Source organism: Aptenodytes patagonicus, chromosome 15, assembly GCF_965638725.1.
Source record: "Aptenodytes patagonicus chromosome 15, bAptPat1.pri.cur, whole genome shotgun sequence".
Taxonomy (NCBI): Eukaryota; Metazoa; Chordata; class Aves; order Sphenisciformes; family Spheniscidae; genus Aptenodytes; species Aptenodytes patagonicus.
The window spans coordinates 16,993,962-17,016,693 of NC_134963.1; the positions used below are offsets into that span (position 1 = coordinate 16,993,962).

Sequence of the window (22,732 nt, forward strand, 5' to 3'; positions counted from 1 at the left end):
AGCATTCTGGAGGTGCTGAACCCTGCGCTCCCACCTGCCCCGGGGGTTTTGTCGGCCTGGTGCAGGGCAGGGACCGGCAGGGTCCGTGCCCGTGGGGTGCTCCGGGAACCCCACAAGCTGCCGAGCTGCCCGGCTCAAAAACACAGTGTGTGGAGGCGCAGTGGGGGTCCGAGCACCGTTTAATGCTCCCTGCCGGGGCTGACTGCGTGGGATGGAGGGGTCCTGCAGCATCACCCCTCCTCAGCTGCCTGCCCCCATGTGCCCCCCTGCCCTGGCCGTCCCCTGCCGCCCTCCTTGAACTGCCGCAGGTAGAACTGTGCTGCCAGCTGCTTGGTCATGGTCTTCAGCGCAAGGAAGGCAGCCGCGATCTCAGCGACGACGAAGGCCAGGAGAAGGCTGTGCGTAGCCATCTCCAGCGGCAGGCGGATGACGTGACTGTCCGTCAGCAGGAAGAGCAGGAGGGGGAGCTGGATCAGGAAGGAGAGGAGGAGGAACCCAGCCAGCTCGGGCACCTGTGGGAGCAGAGGCCGCTGAGATGGGGCGCAGAGGCCATCGGTGGTGTGGGGGGACCCTCTCTGCCCCAGGAGCTCCCTGCATCGGCCACTCTGCTGGCCTCAGCACCCAGGTACCAGGGACGTCCCTGCCGTGCGGAGCCATGCCTGGATGTGGTCGGATGCTGTCAAGACCAGTGCTGGAGCATCACACCCACAGCACAGGGAGGGATACAGCAGGAGAGCGAGTGGGTCCCCTTCGTCCCCTGCTTCCAGGTCTTGCCTGCACCCGCGATTCCCTCCCAGGACAGCTCCAGGCGGAACCGGTGGTGACGGGCATTCAGGTCCTGGACGAGGGGACATCCAGCATAGCCACAGCTCCCCCAGCAGGGCCGTCCCTCGCCGAACACAGGGGACTTGTGGCCAGGGCAGAGAGATGGCGCTTACCTTCTCCTGCAGGTTCCCCACGTAGCCCAGGTAGAGGCGGGTGCCCTCAGCCAGCGAGAGGATGAGGAAGGCAGCGACCAGCAGGAACTGGTAGTGCCGAGGCAGCAGGTGGTACTGTAACGGGGGCACGGCCTCGTCCCAGCCTGTGCCCCGTCCCCTGTGCCCCATGCCCAGCTCTCCATGCCCAGTTTCCCATCCCATTTCCCATCCCCTGCCCTCCATGCCCAGCTCCCTGTGCCCACCTCCCCGTTCCCTTTGCCCTGTGCCCCATGCCCAGCTCCCTGTGCCCTGCTCCCCGTGCTCTGTGCCCCGTGCTCTCCTCCCCGTGCCCAGCTCCCCATGCTCTGCCAGCCCCCGCCCGTGCTGGTGCCCAGCCTTGCCCACTGCCCTCCCAGTTTAACCTTCCCTGCCTGGAAGTTCAGTGGCTGTTCTCACGATTTCCATTTCTGGGAGCCGGAGGCGAGCCATCTTGTCTTGTGGGGGACAGGGCATTTTGCTCATGTGTGTGGGGACCCATTAATTTTTGAAGAGGCTCCCCTCTCCCCTGCTCAATGCGGCCCCTGCATGCCCGGGGAGGTTGGGCAGGAGCAGGCTCACCCCCCCACCACGTTCCCCATGGAATGGTACCTTCAGCTGCAGCATCATCCCCTCAGCCAGGCACCAGACCGGGAAGTAGTAGGCATTGAAGTAGAGCATCATCTGGAGGGGCAGGCTGGCCAGCACCTCGTGGGCTGGGCAGGGCAGGCAGGGGTGGGCAGGGCTGCCTAGCACCCCCAGGGCCTTGCTGCCCAGGGGGAGCCCCTGCCTCGCCAGCTCACGGAGGGGAGAGCGATGGCCCCTGCCATGCCTAGGGGGACGGCTGGGTAGCAAGAACGGCTGTTTGCAGCAAATGCACTTATTTTTGCTCCCCCTCATCAGTGGGTGGGTGCAGGGACCCTTCGGGTGCTCCCAGCTCAGAGGCACCCGCGTGCTTTGGTGATGTGCTGAGCAGGCTTGCGGTGATGAAGCAACAGCAAACCCCCCCCCCCCCCCCAATCCCTCTGCCGCCGAGCCCTGCTGCCCATACCTGGGTGGTAGGTGTGGGCAGCGCCGCTGTCCCGTGTCTTGTTGTTGATGAAGAGGGAGCTGCTGAACGCCACCAAGCCCCGGCGGAGGTTGGGGGGCAGAGGAGTGTGCACAGCCATGGCCGGCAGCTGAGCCCTGCTCGCCCCAGCCCGGCTCAGCCAGGATTAGCCGGAAGGTAATTAATGGGATGACAGGTCGGGCTAATGTGTGGGGCCACGTGGCCATCGGCTCCCTGGGGACAGGGCTGCTGAGCCGGGAGGAGGATGTGGGGAAGGAAAATCCCCCCCGGGACACCAAGCCCATGCAGGAGCCACAAGGATACAGTGTCTCCCCTCCACAGCAGCTCGCAGGGATGAGCAGCAGGTTGTACCCATCACCGTGACGGGGATGCGGTGGTGTCCCCAGCCCATGTACCTCGCAGGCAGCACTCTGCTCCGCCGCACCCTCTCCCAGCCAGGTTGTATCGATGTAATCATTGCTCAAAACTCCCTGACAAAGATGCCCAGGGAGGGGATGGTGCTCCTTGCCAGAAACACTTCTTCAAAGCCTCCAGACTCATGGAGCATTTTACCCACCACCATGAGCTTCCCTGCTAATGGGCCGCCCCCGTGGGTCTCCATGCTGCTCAGCATCCCCAAGCCCCATCCAGGCTCGGGGGGCCTGGGGAGGGCAGTGGGGGACGGTGTGTGCAAGAGGGTGGTTGAGCCGGAGGTGAATGGCAGGGAAAGGGGATGCTTTGGGGCCTTCACGGTTAGTCCTACCCAACGGGCATGGTCTCATCTCTCAGCCTCCAACCCATCCCAGAAGGTGCATCAGAGCAGCTGCTGCAAATATTGGGAGAGAGTATTGTAAATGTGCTCCTTCAGGGCCAGGCACTGGCAAGGGACACGAGAAACCAAACAGAAAGAGGATTCTTCTGCTTGACAAAGCCAAAATGAAGCTGCAGAGCTCATTGCCATATGCTGCCAAAAAAAAACCCACCTGGAGCTGAAAGCATGACTAAACCAGTGCATGACTGGCTGAAGTCCATCAAGGGCTTCCACGCACAAGGACCCAGTCTCTCCAGGCAGGTCCATGCTGTGAGCACAGCCCAGGGTACATGTCCTTTCTCCAGCTCTTCTGAGCAGCTGTGACACCCCAGTGTGGCCCCACGGCGTGGTTCAGGGCAGCTGCTCCCCTGTCCTTACATTACTGATATAAAAAAAACCAAATCACCTATGCGAAGTGGATTTCACAGAAAATCTAACCAAGTGTGGAAAAAATACACCCTGCTATAAGCATTGGCCTGTTATTAGATAATGACACTGAGCTAAAGGAGGACAATGGATGAGCAGAAAGGCCCATGAGGTCCTTCTGGTCTATTTGGCCAAGCCTGGGCAAGACATCTGAAGATGCCACTGGTGAGAAGACAGTCTCCACTGCATTGGGGAGGGTGTTTAACCACAGACTGTTACGTTGAACACCTCCCAGCCTCAGAAGCGACACTGGGAAGACTTGCCTGGAGATGGTTGGCCACCACCATTCAGCTCGGACCAGCTCTAGCTGAGACAAGGGCAGCCAGCCCATGGAACAAGGGGACAAGCGTGCCACTGCGGGAAAGGAAGAAGGCGAAGCTATTTGTGTTGCCATGACCTCCTTGGGGTCTGTAAGAAGGAGCAAAGCGAGGCGTAAATGCCAGTACATGAAGAGGGCGACGTTCACCCAAGCAACGAGCAAGGTGCAAAAGCAAGGGCAGAGATGGACAGGTGAAGGGTGAGGCCATACTTAATGTCTGGGAAACCACCTCGTGAGGAGCAGCGATTTTTTTAAACGAAGGCTTAGGGCACGGCAGAACTAAAAATAAACCTGTCACCTGGTGTGATGCTGAAACGAGATGTCCAGAGGGGTTCTCGGGTGTGTGGGAAGGGAAGGTGTGCTGTGCCCAACACCTGGCTCCCTGGGTCCAGCCAGCACACGGGGCGAGATGCGGGCAGGGTGACAGGCAGAGCCCAGCATCTGAGGAGCAGGAGCTGGTGGAGAGCTTGGGGTCTGGAGGCATCACATCTGTGTGGGCAACCCAGGTGAGCAACCTAGAAGATACCTGGGCAATCTGGTGAAGCTAAATGTGATGGGGCAATGCAGCCAGGGATCACTAACAAGCTGCATGTGCCCCAGCTGGGTTTAGCTAATGGTGCTCATTCCCGATGGGAACAGGCGGTTTCTCAAGAAGAGCTGGAAACTTTCTGTCCTGGCATGGGAGGTTGCACGATGTGCCTGGAGAGGCGGCAGAAGAGACAACCCAGCCTTGCCCAGATCCAGGACATGCTCACCACCGGTAAGCATTTGCCGAGGCGCTGGACGATGGGTCCCAGGTCCAACACCATCCTGCGGGTCGGTGTCAGGATGCCCAGCTATGCTGGCGGCCCTGCCCATGACCCGGCACATGTCCTAAGAAAAGCCATGGTGGTGACTGGGGTGTTATGGGGTGATGTTCCCAGCCCCGGCTGAAACAGCTCCTCTGTAAAAAGGGGGAATGGGACTTGTTCCCCACACTGCAGCCGTAAGCTGGGGCAGAAGGTCCTTCCTCAGCCCCTGCATGGTCTTCAGCCCCATGAACACGGGGATGATGCCCACTGTGCACGGCTCATGCCCGACACTGGATGAGGCCCCAGCAGAGGCGAAGGAGTCAAAGGGTATCTTCCTGAAAAATGAAGTGCCCTGCCGATCTACCCAGGAGGACTCCAGAGGATGCCAAGTCTTCAGGTGAGCAGGAAGACGGAGGCCTTGGAAAAGCTCAGCCAATCTGTGCTGGGGGAGCATGTGGGGCTGCCAGTCTCACCCAGTGTGGAGGCTGTGCCGGAGAGCCCGGGGGGGGAAATCACAGAGCTCCGAGGGGTGCCACCATGTGGTGCCCCGGCGTCCCCAGGCACCCCCAGCTGGGTCCCCTGGAGAGCTGCCGAATAAGAGTCCGGCCATCCCACCAGCAAGACAACGGGATGCAAAGCCACATCTCTCCGGCGAGTGTGCAGAGCCGGGGCAGCAGGCTGGGCAGCTGCCTCCACCTGTGCAGCGTGCACAGCCCTGGCCCCTCTGCAAGAGCCCTGCCTGGGGCTGAGCAGCCCCGGATACCTCTGCCCTCAGAGAAAGCCCTCACCCACGCTGCACTGGGGACGGGGACATCGACATTTGCCTTTTGGGACCTAAGATGAGACTTGCAAGTTCACATCCCTTTGTGGATCCAGCAGATATGTAACAGTTCAAGAGGAGGACCCTGTTCATCGCTGCGTACTGGAGCATGCACGTCCCTGCCTACCATCCCCTCTGGTCACGCTGCCTGGGAAAAACCTTGCAGTGAAACCAGAAGAGACCAACCAGAGACGTGACAGACGACCGGTGATGTTTCTACCCAGCAAAGATCAGAAAGTCTGGAAATAGATACAGGTGAGCTGGACACAAGTGGGAAGCCTCCACAGAAGAGGTGCTTGCACCACCCAGCCGACCTGCAGAGGTGACCCAAGGCCTTGGAAGAAATCAGAGATGATCCAGATCCCAAGAATAGTACTGCTTTAATTCATAGGGGATGAATCAAATTAAAAATATAAATCCTCTTGCTTTGGGCTCAGGGTAAAACACTGACTGCTGGGGAAGAAACCTCCCCCAGGACAGAGCACTGGAGGCTCTCCAAGGGGGGTTCTCACCCCCCTGGCTCTGCTGGGCTGATGGACATGGGGCTGTGGGCTGGCCAGTTCCACTCCTGAGCTGGAGATAAGGCTCTTCTTCCAGCAAGGGGCAGAAAACACGACAGCAGAGCACTGACATGGAAAGCTGAGATGAGAAATGCAGCCTTGTCACTAGGTGACAGGACGAATGAGTGACAAAGGCCGGAGGACAGCCAGAAATACTCCTCCGGCTACTTTTCCTTGAGTAACATCTCAGCAGCAGCACTAATCCTGCGATAATCGTTAAGGAGAGAGACATCACAAGGCTAGCTGGAAGGATGGCCACCAAGCCCGCAGGCTGCAGTCCGAATGTCACACCTCTCCGGGGAGCCCCTGCTCCACACCCCGGGGCTGACCGAGAGCTGCCAGTGCCCAAGCCCAAACCGAGCCCCGAGAGATGGGGAGCAGCGCTCCAGCCCCTTGTCTGCTCCAGAACGGGGAGATGCTGCGGGTGCTGGGACGGGGTCTGATGAGCTCCAGAGCCCTTGGCTTGGGTAGGGACCCACCTCTGCTGGGGGGGCTGGACAGTGCGACCAGCTTGGAGAAGGGAGAATGCGAAACACAAACACAGGCTGTACAGAGACCACCTAGCGTGACCCCATCTCCCTGGCCCCCCCAGGTGCTCCCCGGGGTGGATGGGCACGGGGAGAGCCGTGGCAAGCGCTGCAGCCATGCGGAGAGGTAGCAGATGTCAGGCTCTGCGGGGATGTGCGTTGGAGCTCTCCTGGGAGCGAAGAGAATTTGGGAAGAGGCAACATGCTTGAAAGCACAGGGAGCAATGAAAGGCACTCACGCTGTTTACGTGGGCAAGGGACATGCTTGGGGCAGACCTGCCTGGGGACCCCACAGCCCATCAGCAGCATCTGCAGCCACGCGGTGCCTGTGCCCGCCGCCAGTGCCAAACCCCGCTTTCTCTGGGAGCTGCTTTTCCAGCATCCCACGGGAATCGCAACCACAGAGCCCCAGCCCGGTAGGCACCGGGGCAGAGGAGCCGTCAGCAGTCTGCTGGGAAGGTAAGTGCACAGTGACAGGCGCCGGGTTCATCCAAGTCTCAAAGGGAAATGACTGAGCTGCGGTGTTCCCGCTTGTCTGTGGAGCTGCCATCGCGTCTCCCCATGGCGAGGGCAGCATCAGGAGGGCACAGCCACCAGCGGCGTTAGGAGCCTTTCCCAGTTAGCCAGGACATATCTCCGGTTCTAAAAAAGAGAAAAAAACAGCAGTGCTGTGAGATGTTTCCCAGCGTGCGCAAGCAAATGTGCTCGGTCCGCCTGGGTGCTGCCCTCGGTGCTAGTCCTGTCGTTGGTCCCCGTCCCAGCACCCACGCTGCTCTGCACAGAGGCACAGCCAGCCCGGACAGGATGGCAGCGCCCGTTCCTCCACCCTCACTCACATGTCACTAAAACTGTTCAAAACCTCATGTGCAGATCCTCAATTCCATGTAAAACTGAGTTCAAACAGTATCTTTTTAACTTAAAACAAGACCTTCTGGCATTCAGCTGAAAATTCATGGAAAGCCACCGGACGGCAGGCATCTCCCCAGCTGAGCAGGGTCCCAGCCAAAAGGCAGCTGCCTGTTCCCAGCAGATCTGTGCACCAGCACCCTGCAAAGGGGACGTAGCAGCCATGCCCGCCCGCCCCTGGCATGGCTCCTGCCACCCCCAGCCCCACCACCCAGCACAGCGGCATCGCCCCCGCGTGGGGGGGGGGGGGGGGCTGCAAAACAAGCACGCAGCCTTAACCAGTGTCCCCTCACAGGAATTAGGGACATGGCCCAAGCAGGGGGCTGGCTGTGCCTCTTGCCAGCCCTTCACGCCCAGCGCACCCAGGACCCCAAACCGAACGTACTTGCCATGACGGACAAACAGCCTAAAAGGTGCGAAAGCAGCAGGAGACAGAGAGAGAAAAGACATTCAGGTTTAGGCGGTCCGGCTTCCTCCAGGCTTGCTGTGCCCCACCACGGGGGCCAACAGCTCCCCCCGCCACCGGGCTGCCCGTGAGATGCCACCTCCCTCCCAGCCGCAAACTGGGTGGCCAGCAACCATTTCCCGATGTACTGGAGATGATGGGCACAACCCTACCCCAGTCACTGGTGGCTGGGTGGACCCTCGACACGCTCCTCGTCCCAGGGGTGCCCGGGCTGTCTGACCTGGCTCGGGGCTGCCCGGGGGCCAGGAGTGCTTCTCTCCCCGAGCTTTTGAAAAAGTTTGCTTTTATTCCAGATGTGGAAACATCCCAGGGACAGGGACCCACATTCCCCACTCAGCTCTGATTCCCACTCTAAAGGCTCCTTCCCGGCTGCTATCACCTCCCTGGCATTTGCGTTCCAGCACAGCATGTTCTGCACCCACCCTCTGCATGCAGGGGTACACCCTTTTCTGTGCAAAGTCTTAAAAACAAAGTGACGGGAAAAAAATGCACTTTGCCTATGAGCTATGCCCCAATGAACTGGAGGCTGAGACACCAAGGGCCGGTGTCCCGGCACTGTGAGCTCTCCGGGCTTTGCTCTTGCAGAGGGTTGTGCACGGGCAGCACACCCAGCCCCTCTCTGCGGGTCCCCTCGACTGACTGGGTGCCCAGGGGCACCCCAGCATCAGACAGTGCTACCTCAGTGATGTGCCAGCACCCAGCGGCAGCGAGCACCACTGTCCCATCGAGTCTGTGCAAGGATTTGGATCCTGGTGCTTAAGACAAACCCCCTGTGTGGGGGATTGCAGACCTTGAGGCAGCTGGATGGCAGCATTGGGGGATGGAGGGTATGGGCCAAGAAGGGTATGGAGTGGGCAAGAGCTGCCCAGTGCCCATCGGGGTCCTGCCTCGGGGTGCTCAGCCCTGCCCTGCACCCCATGGCTGTGCTCGGCCCCTGCCCTGGCACTGCCGGATCCCACAGTGCGTCTACTTACTCCACATCACGCTTTCGGATGGTCCTGCCGGCAGCCAGGACCTCAGCCACCTTGGACACAATAGGGTCGTAGTTCATGCTGGCCACAGCCACCACCTCGTCGCTCCTAGTGCCGGGCAGAGCAGAGCGGTTAGGGCAGCCCCGGGTGGCCACGGCTCCATCACCCAAAAAGCAACATGCTGGAGAGAAGCGGGAAGCAAAGAGAAACACCCACTCCAGGGTCAGGACCCATCCCAAGGTGTGAGCACCACGGGGACTGTGCTAGCAGTGGTCTCACCGATGCTCACATGCTGGCGTGGTGAGCATCACTAGGGTGCCCAGGGGATGGAGACAGCTCTGGGCACCCTGGCATCTGGGGGAAAACAGCAGCAAAGGAGGATCTGATGGTGGATAAAAACCTGGACATCAGCAAGGATGCCCAGTGGTTGCTGCCATCCGGGCAGGCGATCCCTGTGCTGCTGCCCTGTACCGAGGGAGTGGAGAAGCGGGTGGTCAGGATTTCCCTGTGGGACACTTGGTTGTGCTACTCCACATCCCCTTCCTGATCCCCACCTTCAAGTGGGCAGAGTGCCCACCTCCGAGCTGCTCCACAGGCATGCTCCTCCCAAAGCACCGGGACAGCGGGGGTCTCCGACACCAGGGTCCCACCAGCCCCAGTGATGAAACCCCTGGGTATATGGGATGTCCAGCAGCACGTCCCAGTCCGGCTGACCATCACCCACCAGGACGCCAATGCTGGTGGCACAACGCAACCTCAAAGGCTGAATGGGAAACGAATGAAGCAGAAGGGAAGAGGATGTGAAAACGCTGGGGGAGCTTTGGCTAAAGGTCACAAGGCAAACAAGAATGGCTCTTCTGCTTTGAGGTTTGCAGAGGTCAACCTGAGTGTAAATCTTTAAAGACTGAACCCAGAAGATGACTCATAAATAGATAACTGAATAGACAAACACTGTAAAGATCAGAGAAGGTGCATGGGTAAGATACTAAACACTGGTGATATTGTTGAGTAAGTTGAAGAGTAGAGGCACCGAACAAATCAAGATCTGCTCTTCAATCTGCTGCCAAAGAGCTCCGTGATCAACAGAGCAAAGAGCAGCCGGGGAGGGGGGAACACGTGCCTGATTCCTGGGAGGAGGAGAGCAGAAGCCATGTTTCAGAGGACACTTCATCTCTGTGGAGCCATGGGAGTTGAAGTCATCTCTCATAGCTGTCCCGCAAAGCCACGGGGTAGCTCCATCACAGAAGACTACCTATTTCAAGAGGCTCTGATTCCTAAACAAGCTCACTACAAATAAGGGAGAGCAAGTCGGAAACAGAGCGGTGGTCTGGCTTCCCCATCCCATGGGTGAGCGCAGATGTGCAGAGCAGACCAGGAGCCCAGAATCTTCTCTGGAGCCACTGGAGCTTGTCCACAGATTAGTTAGTCCACACCAGCCAGACCCAGAGATGGACTGACACCAGCCAGGCTCCAGCACAGGGTGCTGCTCCACGAGAATGGTTGCGGGAAGGGGGAGCTGCTGCGTTGCCAGGAGCTCTAGAACAAGACTTGGCTGCCATTGGAAATCCCATCTCAAGCATCCTTAGCTCACTGCAGAGACATGTACCTACAGCAGAGGGGATTGCTGATAGCCTGTGGCTCTTCCATCCAGCAGACAAGGTGGGAATAAGGAGTAACAGACAGACGTTGATGAGCAATACGTTCACACTGGAAAACAGGCGTCCATGGTAGGCAGTGAGGATAATTAACCATCCGAGAAGATTACAAAGCACGTATGTGTTCAGCTCAACTGCCTGCTGGGCTGTCGTGTTCAAGGGCTGCTGCTGTGATTTAGAAGAGCTCTTCACTTTCTGAGCCTGCGTCTTCTCTGCTGTGATGCTTGACGTCCCGCCTGATGTAAATGAGGTCCTCTACTCTCCCAGGACAGGACCCCATTCCCTAGGGATGTAACTCCAATCATACGTGCAGGGACTCATGAGTTTTCTTTACAGAAGACCACCGGTCTCCTTCCAAGACTCTTGCAGCAATACCTGATGGCACTGCAGTGCAGATTCCCTCTTCTGTTGCCCCAAGCTCAGGAACACAAACTGCCAATGAGAACCCCATCCCACCATGAACCACAGCCTGGGGAGACCCTACAGGTGGCTGTTTCCATCACACAGGGCCTTGGCCTTGGCTACTTCACCATTGCTTGATGCCTCTGGTGCTCAGCACACAGCGTGGGCTGAGGCTTCAGGACTCCTGGGAGGTTCTGCACCACCTTCACATCACACCACATGGTCTTGAAGCTTCAGTGGTTTCCTCTATGTTTGGTTTCCTGAGCACAGCCAGCCCCCAGCTGGGAAACACAAAGTGGTTGGAGACACCTATCCATCAGAACCAGGGGAAGATGTGCTGTTCCAAGGGAATGAATAACCAAGGTGTGCAAGGGAAAGGAAAGGAAGACGTAATCCCACCAGCTGCCCACCGACTCAGCCTCAAGCCCAGCCAGTGCCCGACACAACCAGCCAGGAAGGCGGATGGAGCCCAAACATTTCCATCAGCAAGACATGGGGTAGCTGGTCCTTTTGTGAAATAACTCGTGGGGCGCTGGTGAGCTGGACCATCCCACACCAGCAGTGGCTTTTAAACATTTTGTCTGACAGATGGGGAAGCCAGGAGGAATCCCTCTTTTTCAAAGGTCTTTAGAGGCAACAAGAGTGCCCTTCCTGAACCTGGGATTTGGAGCAATCAGAAGTCTTGGTGTAAAGGCTGAGGGAAGGTGGAGCACCGTGTCTACATGGTCTTCCCTTCTGTGGCAGGTGCACCTGCCCTGACAAAGACTGGGGGCATTAAGACGGCTGCGCCCTTATTTTTGTGCCCTTACTTTCACGCCTTTACGGTGGCGAGTGCTGACCATCACGTACACATTTTTGGCCAGTCATTATGGTCCCGTATACACCTCGGGCGAGGGGTAAGAAAGTGAAGGCCCTCAGGCAATTCGAACTGACCGGAGATGAGGTTCGACTAGGGTAGAAATGGAGCCCCGCCGGAGGGCAAGGGGAGCCGGTCCTCCTCCTGGGAGCAGCGGGTCTGCAGTCGGGGACTCTCCCCTGGGCTCGGGACGCCGCCCGAGGAAAGTCCTCGCGGTTGAGAGCCCTCATCTTCCAGGTGAGTGACTGTGCACAGTTTGGATCCTCACTTCTAAAGCCGGCTGTGCAGTGTTAATCCCTCCTACGCCCTCCTGAACCTGTGCTTTACTGGTGTTGTCGGAGCGTTGACGCCTCATTTCTAGTTAGTTTTCTCTTCAACAATTTTGGTTAAAATAAAGTTCATTTTTGAACCTATCACCTGCCTAATTTGATTTTGTGAGCCTCCGCAACACCTTCCTCTGCAGGGTTCAATGCAAAGGAAGTGGGGACCTGTGAAGAAGACCACCACAGCAGTTCCCTGGATCTCCCAAGATCTCCAAGGTCTTAGGGGTGGGATGACATCGGTCTGTTCTGGCTGAGGTGCTGCAGTGAACGCAGTGTCCCATGGGGACATCTGCAGAGCATGTCCCGTCCCGTCCACCTCCTGGTACAGGGCCTCACGCTGACCCCTCCACAGCTCACACAGCTCTGAATGGGGACAAGTGAACAGCTTTCTTCTTCAAACTCTGGGGAAAAAAGAGCCTTATTGTGAAAGTCAATGCTGAGGACAGGCTCCGGGAGTGGAAACCACCAGCAGTTCATGCAACAACCAAGACAGCGTGCACCAGGAGGAGAAGAGTCCAAGCCATCAGGTGGGCATGGCAGAAGGAAGCAGGAGGGGATGGTTGATTTGGGACAGTGTCCTCAGTCCAAAAGCATTAGCACCAACCAGAAGAACTATCACCAAACGAGGAAAAGAGAAAGAAATGCTCCCGGTGGCCTCTCACAGAAGCGGAGACAGGGACTTGATTACAGCCAAGCAAAGCAGCCGGAGATGCACTGGCTGGCTCCCCCAGTACCTCCGGCTCTCAGCACAGGATGCCGTCCTGGTACCCAAAAGCCATCTCCGGGACCCCCTCCTGGGTGGCAGAACAACACAGCGCTTAGCGGCGGACCCCCGCCGCCCGCCCGCCGGGGAGCTGCTGCCCACCGAGCCCGGCTTTCCTGCGTGCCGGCAGGCCTGCCCAGGCAGCCCTCGCCCCCCGGCAGCCGCCAGCGGCACGCTGAGCACGGGGCCGCTGCACAGAACAGGGATTATGCACCTTGCTCAGGGCTTTCCTTTTGAACAGGCTCTACAGATGTTTAAATAAAGCAATCTGACATTTCCTTTCTAATTAGGGTTGGGATAAATAGCTCAAGCTCTGGTACGGAAAGGAGGAATAGAGGTTTCAAAGACGATTATATGCTGGAAAGAAATGCGTGCCAGTGCGGCTCGTGGATGCCTGGCCCCGTAATGCTGCCTTTGCTGCACGCAGGGGACTGCCAGCGAGGCCAGGGGACCCAAGACGGGGCAACGCAACGGCTGCAGAGCGGCTTCGCAGGGGATGCAGCGGCAAAAGTACACACAACTCCACAAACCACTGCAGCAAAACTGCCGAAAAGGGTTTTTATCTTCCCCTGGCTCACACTCACTGAGCAAACTGTGCATTTTAAAATGTTGCTTTGGCAGTTATGTGATTTAAATGCACTCCGAAACATCGAGAGGGTGGGGAGTGACAGCCCCGTGGCTGTGGCTGTAGAAGGGGAATGTCCCCTTGCAGCAGCTCTCCCCACCACAGGTGGTGCCTTGGTACAAACCCACCCTTTTAGGCAATTTTGGCCAAGGTGCCAGCGAGCTCAGAGGTGCGTCGACGTGCAAAGGGCCCCTGGGTGCCAGCAGATGCTGGAGCCCCATTGCCTGCAGCAGGTTTTTATCCGAGGTGCACAGGCACCAGGAGAAGGAGGGTGAGCACCGGGGAGCTGGCTGGCTCATGCCACGGGGTGATAAAGTGAGCCCTGTGCCACTCCAAGCCTGATGGACACATCCAACTGCCAGGCTCCATCCTGGAGCGATGGGGGCAAGCGCCCACCCTCGGGGAGGGGGATGCGGAGGGGAGGCCGTGAGGGACATTGGGCAGGGGACAGAGGGGCAACGAGCCCTGGTGAGATGATCTCTGCAGAGCAGGAGCTGGCTCCTGCCCAGAGCTCCCTCCTGATCCCTGCCTGAATGCTGCTGCCGAGTAGTTTGACTGCTGAGCCGGGCAGACCTTCGCTTCCCTGGTTTCACTCTCCCCATCCTTAATATTAGAAAACACCTGAAGAAATCCCCTCTGTCTCCAGGCATGAGGAGGCTCTTGATTTCAGGTTGGGATGGGACAAAGGCAACAAAAGAATAAACAGCAGCAATATTTTGGGGATAAATTCATGGTGCACAGTCTTGCCAGTCTAAACAGCCAGCGTGGCTCAAGAACAGCAGAGGGAACACATCCCGGCGGTCAACACATCTCAGGAAAATATTCCCAGATAGGCTCCCAGCCTGGGGGAGAGCTGGGTTTCACTACAGGTGTAACAAAAGCTCCTGAACTCTTGCTAACCTTCACAGCTTGTTAATAGACAGAAGAGTTTTTTGAGCTTAATTTGTCAAACCAGAAGCAGAAACGGCGATGCCTGAGCTCCCAGTCCAGTCCTGGTCACAAATCATTAACACAGCGAAGAGATGGGAAGGAAATACTTGATGGGAATTGCCAGCAACAAATTAATAGAAGCCATTATTTGCTCTCAGATATTATGTGAACAGACAAAGTGCTTACATCTGGCAGAGACATTAGTTTAACCAATTTAACTTGCTTTACGCTTAGCACATCATTTCTCTAGGGCCTTTTATTAATGTCCTGCAACCTCAGTGTCCAGAGAGGAACAAAACCGACTGACAGAAGCTCTGGCAAAAATATTTTCCAGCCTAGCAGAACAAGCTTAGACGAATGCCTGTGTAGGAACGTGGAGAAGAGAAACACTTACTTGGTATAAAATGCCACAAACTTCAGTTCATCTAAATCTCCCTGAATGACAACATCATCGAATCCTTCCCCGTGGCCTGGAAGGCAGAGAAGAAGAAGTGGATTCAGCAACAATCGCCCTGGGTCCAGCTCTAGCCCCTAAGACAGAGCGTTTCAATCCAGAGCTACACGAAGAGCATCCTGCAGTCACCAAGAGACCAGCACCAGAAGATGAGGGTACCAAAAAGCACCCCTTCTTGTTCAGAGAAGTGCAAGTTCAGCAAGACTGTCCCTGTTCGTGCTGGGCCATCCCTCGTGACCACAGCCATCCCTCTGGCCCTGCACCCCACAGCCTTGAGCAGACAGGTTTCAGAGCAGATACCAAAGCCCTCAGGAGCCAGGAAGGGAAGCAGACCTGAGGCAGAGGTTGGCGCGGAGGGTCCACAGCAAGGGAGGTGGCTGTGGCTTCTCTATCCCAGGGCACCTCCACCAGCACAAACTCTACAGCAGCCTTGGGGAGCCCCTTACCCGCATATCGGATGCTCTTCCCGAACATAGCAGTCCACAAGTATGGGACTGTGCTGATCTCCATGCCGTGGGCCAGCATGTTGAGCGCAGCTATACGGCCTGGAAGAGAGAAGCAGCAGAACAAGCGAGGAAGCTCCGCGCCGGGGCAAGCGTTGTGGTCTGCCCTCAGGTTGCAGCACAGCATCAACATCTCTAGTCCCCGAGTGCAGGGAAACCAAGGCCTTCTGCTTAGGCTAAAAAAAACCCATACAGCAACAAGCACCAACAAGGAAACTCATTGCATCGTCCGAGGCTGGGCTCGGACTCCTCCCCGGCAGTGCAGCTCCTACTGACCCGTCACCTCCACTGGCATACGCGGCGTGCTCATGAGCCTCTTTCAACCCAACTTCTGCAACAGTGATAGGGCTGAGAACTTGCTGAGCTCCCACCGCAAATGGGGATGGGATGGATAAACCCCCTGAGGGCACGGAGACTGTTAGAGTACAGTCCCTGCCACAGAGGCGCGTCTGGACCAGCATTAAAGGGGGCTGTGTCCAAAGGCTAACTTTGGAGGTGTGGTTCCAAAACCTCTCACCCAGGGCACCCACCCAGAGGTCAACCTCCTCACAGGGTTGTGGCCTTGGAAAGCTCAAGGGCAGCCGATCACGTCAGGGTTTCCAGGCTTGCTGGTGTGAAGGGGAGAAGGGTCTTAGCTCTGCAGCATGCTCCTGGGCCAGCCCGGCAGCGTGGGCAGCCCAGCTGGGGATGTGAGCCCGAGCTAACATTAGGATGTGAGCTCCTCAGTGTCCCGGGGCAAGGAGAAGATCAGGCTCCTGCGGCGACTGCAGATGCCAGGGAGCACATGGCGTATGAGAAAGCCTGTCCCTGGGCACCTCTGTGTTTGTAACGAGGACACTAGGCAATGCACGTCAAGAAGGCTGACAAACGAAGGCATATCGGACAGGATAAAATATACATGCTTCAAAATGTTTAATACAACTACCCAGTTCCCCCGCTGGCAGTTGTCTCATTCTCTCGCTAGAGGGCTTGCAAATTTCCCGGGGATCTGGAAAAGGCTCTTTTCCGTAAGCAATTTGCTGTTGCAAAGCGAAGGGACTGAAAAGCACCTACCATGCATATGGGCCATCTGCCAGTGAGGGACGTTCACCTTCTTATTATTCCTCAAGGCCAGTGGGAACGTGACAGCGTCACCGGCTGCAAAGACTCCGGGGATGCTGGTTTGCATCATCTGCAGGGTGGAAGCAGAAGTGTGCATCGGTGGGGTTTGCACCCTACACGAACAGGAACAGGGAACTGCTCTAGAGCTGCCACGGTCCCCGGGAACACATGGACAACCTCTGCTCGGCTGTGGGACCCCCAGGTGGGATTTGATTTAGCGTTCTTCACTTTCAAAGCAGACCACACAGGCACAGACCTACAGCATCCCTCTGCCAGCGGTTTACCCGGTAAAATGAGACACAGGCTGGTGTCCTGGAGCCCCTCTTAGAAGACTAGGGTCTGTCGGTGTTTGCAAATGGAGCCTGGCTTATTGCATGTATGAGCAATAAGCGCAGGGGTGGGTGGCAATGGGCCCCAGCCCCCCCGACACGCTCCTCACTCACGGCACACAGCACCCATCAGTACCAACACCGCTCCCATCGGAGTCACCAGTGGTGGGGAGGAAAGATGAGATCCTTTGGGATCCTTGAAAAGGTGGATCTTTCCCCACTTCTTTCTGCCCAAAATATCCACACCATTCCAGGAGAGCTCAGAGCCAGACCCAAGCCACAGCATCCAGGGCTGGGATTTGCAAACCCCTCACTTGCAGGGGGTCCCAGGCACTCCAGAGTGATGGTCTCAGCACCTCGGCGGATGAAACGCCCCTGCGACAGCAGTTTGGAGCCCCAGGGAAGCTCATCTCGAAGGAGAGCAGACTCAGCTCCTCCTGCTCTCCCTCCCGGCGGGGGCTGCCTCCCAGGCTCACCTTGTTGACCACGATGAAGCCTTTGGAGTCGATGTTGATGCCGCTCTGCTTGAGAAAGCCCGTCGCTGGGACTGCGCCTGCGGGAGAAGGCAAGGGCTGCCGGCACGGTAGCCGGGCGTCCCCACAGCCCCAGGGGGCTGACCCCGAGGCCAGCAGGTCTCCCCCCTGCCCAGACAAGCCATCTGCCCCAAGGGACAGGCAGCGGGCTGCTCCGGGAGCGGGGAGCGGAGCCAGGCACCATACAGAGCCCCCACTACTCTCACTACATCACCTTCCGCACCCCCGGGGTTCCCACCGCTCTCCAAGCCATCAGTGCACCGCTGTAACCTGCCCACCACCTTTTTCTAATGCTTGAGGATAATTTTCAATCCACTTCTCTTTTATAGATATTTTGAAAAAAAATATATTTAAAAGGAAGCCTTCGGGTTGCCAGACAGGGCTCCTCTGCCTCCCCCACAATCTGTACCTTTTCTTCAGCTTTCATTTTCTTTTTTTGCTCTTTTTTTTCCTCTAGCCTTCACAAATCAGAGTAGTCAATAAAACAACAAAAGCAGAATTAAACTAATTCTGTGATTCTTCCAGTCCGCAACATTTTGAAAAGTTATAGAGTGAGAATGGGATTTTTTTTTCCCCCAAGTGTAAAGGACAAAAATACCCTCTTCTACAGCGGCAGCAGCAATAAAAAAGAAGAGGGGGAAAAAAAATCAGTTAGGGGAGGCTTTAAAAAAAACAACTTGAGAGGATGAAATTGGTTTGAATGGGGGTTTTTTCTGAAAAAACCGAAACCATTACTGTTTTCCAAATATATTTTCAGTTGCATTTTGGGGTGGAGGCTCTAGAAAGGCCTTTTTCAGCTTTTCTGCGCAGACTCATGTGTGGCAGCTGAGCGGGGCTGGCACATCACTGCCAGCAGCCCCAGCTACCCAGCCCCGGGGACCTGTCGCTGCCACGTCCCCTCCAGCTTCCCCTCTGCCGAGCGAAGCACCGCCAGCCCGCCGGGCTCTGCACCCGCAGCAATGGCCCCTTACCAACACCGACGACACACACGTCGGCACGCAGGACCTTCCCGCTCTTCAGCACAACCTCCTTCAGCTGCATGAGACACGGGGGGACATCACGGTTATTTAGGGACAAAAAAAACCCCACCCTGTAGCAGCAGCAAGCCAAGCTGGCAGCTTGCTTCATTTTTGACATGCAAATTGACCATAATTCCTTATAACGGCAGCAGGAGGAGGGTGGGAGCAATGAAATCACCCCACACACCGCACTGGAGCACGTTTGCTCCTGGGGGCTAAATCCAGGAATATGAGTTTCAGGGGCTAGGAAAGAGTGGAGGGCAAAACCCCAGCGGCAAAGGGAACGGCAGCCCTGGGGGGATGCCGTGGCGGTGCCCCCGGGGACCCCCTGCCCGCACCCTACCTTGCCCTCCTGCTCCCGCAGCTCCGACACCTCTGTCTGCATGTAGAACTTCACCCTGTTGCTCTCAAACATCTGGAGGGGGGACATGGGACAGAGCAGGGGACATCAGGACCCTGAACCTCCCCGCTCCTGGTGTCCCTCTGCTCCCTGCACTGCCCTGCCCACCCTCTGGGCTCGCTTCGACCCGCGCTGCAAAGGGGGTCAGCACCACCTCCGTCCCCAACACGTGTCCAGAAGAAGGTGTTCTACAGCACGTGGACCATGAGAGAGAAGATGCAGCCCGGTCTTTCTTTCTAGTGACTGCTACCATCACAGCTTAATCAATAAACGTCAAATAACGAATTAATTAGTGCAATAAGTGAAACAAGCAGAACCCGCTCTGTCACCAAAACCACCCCCCGGATGGGAAAGCGAGGTCACCTTCATGACAGCGCGGCCAACCCTCTCCCCAAAGAACTTCTTGAAGGGGACTTCCTCCAGCTCCACCAGGGACACCGAGTGGGCCCTCTCCGCGAGGTAGGCGGCCACCTCCATCCCTGGAGAACAGAAGCAGGTCCGAGCGGCTGCAGGAATCCCCCCGGTGCTGCCCTGCGTCCCCGGCGCTGGCCGCAGCGGAGGAGCAGCCTTGCCCGCTCCTGGCTAGGGAGGTTGGAGCTGCTCTACTAGGAGATCTGGTGTGCCACCAGACCTGGCGGCCACAAGGGACCACACCATTTCAGATGAGATTTATGATTTATGGCAATTTGTTCTTAGATGCAGGTTTCAAAGACCGAAGGGAGGAACCGGCCATGATGAAGTCCCAAAATGCTGTAGGAAGCCGTAGCACTTGGAGCAATGGACCTCAGATGAGGGAAACCTTCCTGTTACGGCTGTGACTGTCTCAGCAGAGGTAATGAGCTGCGGGCTGAAAACAGCCCTTGTCACTAGCTGTTTTCTCCGATCAGAACGGGACAATTTTGGTGCTGGCAATTGCATGGGAACCTTCACCAAGACATTTTTCCATCTATGAGGTTTTTTTGGAAATGGATCTTTTCAATGACCTGCAGTTTGCAATTGGCCCCCACACACCACATGCTTTTCTGTAGATGGGATTGACTGAACCATTAAAACAGGAAATTTTTTTAAAAAAGAAGAAAAACAAATACTGAACATTTTATAACAAATTCCCTGACTAATAACCATTTATGCTTAAGGCTTGTAGGACCGACAATAATTCTGTTAGAACCATATCAAGCAAAAAGAAGGAACATCAAAGAAATGATAAGATTTTGCTGTGTATTTTAAAAATTCACCACCCTGCTAGAAAGTAAAAGAGAAATAAACCCACAGGCTTTCACCTACCAACAAGACCCTCCCAACTGAAGCCAAATCCAGACACACCAGATTTGAAACCACCCAAGCACCAGTACTGGACCTGCCCTATGCTTTTCTGACTGGGACAGCAATATCCGTGTCTGTGCAAGCTGAACGGCCCAGCCTCTTCAGTAAAATCAATTTCTTCAGCAAGGTGATGTCCTTACCACCCACCTGGAGCTGGAGGTTGGACTACCCCGAGGTCCAGTTTGCGGGGGGGGGGGGGGGGGGGGAGGTTACCTCTAACTGGGCAGTGACAAACTGGGCGAGGGACTGGGACCATCTGCAGGAAGACGTGGACAGCTGAGACGCAGACACCTGAAGAGCGAGCGCTCACCCAGGAAGGATGCTCCCACGATAACCACATTCTTGCTCGTGGCCAGCTTCACGACACGGTTGGCATCCTCGGGCGTCCGGATGTTGAAAACATTTTCCACCTCCTTGCCTTTGCAGCTGAGAGCTTTGGGCCTGAAAAACACACGTTGAGGGTGATACAGGTGCTTTTCTTGACCCCATGGTGGCAATCGGGACTTCAGACCCCCTTTCCAGGGCTCCAGCAGCATCTCAGCCTTTCCTTTTTTCACCTTTCTCTGGGCTGGAGACGTAACATGGAAAAACCCAAATGCTGGTGGACAACAGCCAGAGCACGACCGCGAACACCGGCGCAGCAGGGGCTGCTCGGCAGCCGCCCCCGTCCCCATCCGTGGACCGGTGTACCCGTGGGGCTGGGGTGAGCTCCCTTCTGGGGCAACGCAGCACAGCACAGGATGGGTACTGCTTTGCAAGCTTGTGCTTAACTGCTGGCATGTTGTAAAATTTTCAGAAGCTTAATGGGACACAGAAAACTCACTCCGTCCTCCAGCAGACGCTCTGGAGCCAGATATTGAAAGTTTCATAAGCCTCTGCAGATGCAGGCTCCACTATACGTTCCTAGGGGCACACTGCTCGTGCTGTAGCAGTTTAATCGTGTTCTCCCCATGCACTTACTGGAGCCTATATATTTTTAAATATCTGCCCCCTGCATACCCGACTCACATCTGGAAATTGGACAGACGATCCTAAATAATTTAGGTACCTTAAAAACATTTACCTGGTGTACCTGGAGCTTATGCATAAGGATTTTGAAATTATTGCCAAAGGCTTGATCCTCTTTTGAACCTAATTAGGTGGCTGGTGCAGACAGCATTTTGGCTGTGGCACTGCACACCCCAGCACCAGCCATTAGCACTCGGTGGGGCTGTTGCTGTTATCGGTCGCACACAAGGTTGCAACGGGAGTCCCTGCTCCGGCTATTCCACAGGATCCCTTCCCCGGATGATAAACTTTGCAGGGGCTGCATTTCTCCTACTTCATTTTGTGCCTTGGTGTTAGGAGCACAAAGAAAGGGAGCCAGGATGCCTCATTTTCATCTTATAGTGCCAATTTTGACAAATCCCCTATTGAAAACAAACCGACCCGCTACTTCCAGGGCGCTAGGGACGATGCCGGTCTCGGGCGATGCTCTGCACCCCAGCAGCAGCTGTGCAGAGCAGGACAGGCACATCGCTACTGCCTTTCCCTACGGCTGGACCAGGTTTCAGTCTTGAAAACTTCCCTCCTGGGAGCAAGCCTCACAAAGGGGTCTGTTAGGCTGGGGCAACAGCAACACCTAATTAAGGCTGCAACAGAGAAGCATTAAGCTTTAATTGTCGAGAAAGATCTTAAAGGCTGTTAGGAAACGAAAGATGGAAATTCAGATGGATGAATTATCTGATTGTCAGGGCTGAGTATTACTGAGGGGTGAAAAGAGCAGCAATGCGGCAAAAATGATCTCTCAAAAAAATTCAGGATACGTCCATTTTGGAGGCTTTTGTTAAAGAAAATACGTTCAAGGTCCTGGGCATTAATTTTAATATTCGAAGATGATGAACTCAGTGGGATTTTCCTGAGTCTCTCCCATACGCTCTCAAGCCGGCCCCCAGGGAACAGCGCAGCGTTAGGGTGCTGCTGGCAAATTCCTACACCTTTTCAAATCTCAGTTTTCTATCAGTTTCTTTAACACCAAACCACCCACGCACCCCGACTGCTTCAGTGGGTACTTTTTGTTAACACCCTTTTGACCTTGACGCTGACCATGAAACACCCCAGGTAGCAAATCCCGCAGCCGACCCACCAGCCCCCGCGTCTGGTGGTTACCTGCTTTCCGGGCAACTCTTGGGTGACACGGAGGCTTTTCAGCTTTGGCTGAGCAGACGTACCCAGCACAGCTTTATAGAGATAGAGGTACAGATATATACGATATAGATATATACGATACAGATATATATCATATAGATAGATATCATACAGATAGATATGATTAGATATAGATACAGATACAGATATAGACAGATGTATTCAATAGGTGTTCCTTGCCTTTTCTGCAAACACTCTTGCAAACAAATTCAGTGTCCGAATTCAACCATATTTGACCCCTTATCCCCAGGCACAAGCTCCTCACATTCTCAGATAAAACAGTTTCTCTTGATCTTTAAAATGTTTGTTCATAGCTTACGTGTTTCCAGTCGCTATCAGCAGCTTGTTGTATTCCATCTTAAATCCATCCTTGAACACGGCTATCTTGTTCTTGATATCCACAGCCGCAACCTGAAATCATCCCTAAATAATGTTAAGGGACAAAATCCCAGATGCTGAGCTCCCAGCCCAACCCGCCTGTCTGTTAGGTTTTAGTCCCCTGTGTTCCTGTCCACAGCTTAGCCAACCTAGACCTTAAATATTACCAGCTGCCTTTTCACAAATCCTTTAAGATCTCCCAGTATAAATAAAATGTTTAAGAAATGTTTAAGCCGTCACTGTCTGCACTGCTTGCCGGCTGATTATCCTAATCAGAGGCCGTTTGGTCACCCCAGGTCCACGTGAGGATGCTCACAAATGGCAGGCAAGAAATGATGGCCACCACGGAGTTT

The 22,732-nt window shown here is 55.8% G+C and overlaps 2 protein-coding genes across 2 annotated transcripts in view; both read right to left on the bottom strand.

Annotated features, from left to right (window-relative positions):
- Positions 1–99: 99 nt before the first annotated feature.
- LOC143167386 (transmembrane protein 17-like) lies at positions 100–1,950 on the bottom strand. The gene is made up of 3 exons (XM_076352771.1): positions 1,566–1,950; positions 939–1,052; positions 100–512 (listed from the first exon to the last, which is right to left on the bottom strand). Exons 1-3 carry the CDS (start codon positions 1,851–1,853, stop codon positions 231–233), a joined length of 684 nt encoding a protein of 227 aa, XP_076208886.1. The 5' UTR covers positions 1,854–1,950; the 3' UTR covers positions 100–230.
- A 3,579-nt stretch (positions 1,951–5,529) lies between these two features.
- The window catches only part of AIFM3 (AIF family member 3), a 40,311-nt gene continuing 23,108 nt past the window's right edge, over positions 5,530–22,732 (bottom strand). Inside the window, exons 9-20 of the mRNA XM_076352770.1 lie at positions 22,321–22,412; positions 20,125–20,255; positions 18,855–18,970; positions 18,435–18,506; positions 18,044–18,107; positions 17,016–17,092; positions 16,163–16,280; positions 15,053–15,151; positions 14,547–14,622; positions 8,602–8,706; positions 7,547–7,567; positions 5,530–6,897 (exon numbers count right to left, since the gene is read on the bottom strand). Coding sequence (XP_076208885.1) covers positions 6,858–6,897; positions 7,547–7,567; positions 8,602–8,706; positions 14,547–14,622; positions 15,053–15,151; positions 16,163–16,280; positions 17,016–17,092; positions 18,044–18,107; positions 18,435–18,506; positions 18,855–18,970; positions 20,125–20,255; positions 22,321–22,412 — 1,011 coding nt within the window. The 3' untranslated portion in view covers positions 5,530–6,857. The remainder of the gene's footprint in view (positions 6,898–7,546; positions 7,568–8,601; positions 8,707–14,546; positions 14,623–15,052; positions 15,152–16,162; positions 16,281–17,015; positions 17,093–18,043; positions 18,108–18,434; positions 18,507–18,854; positions 18,971–20,124; positions 20,256–22,320; positions 22,413–22,732) is intronic.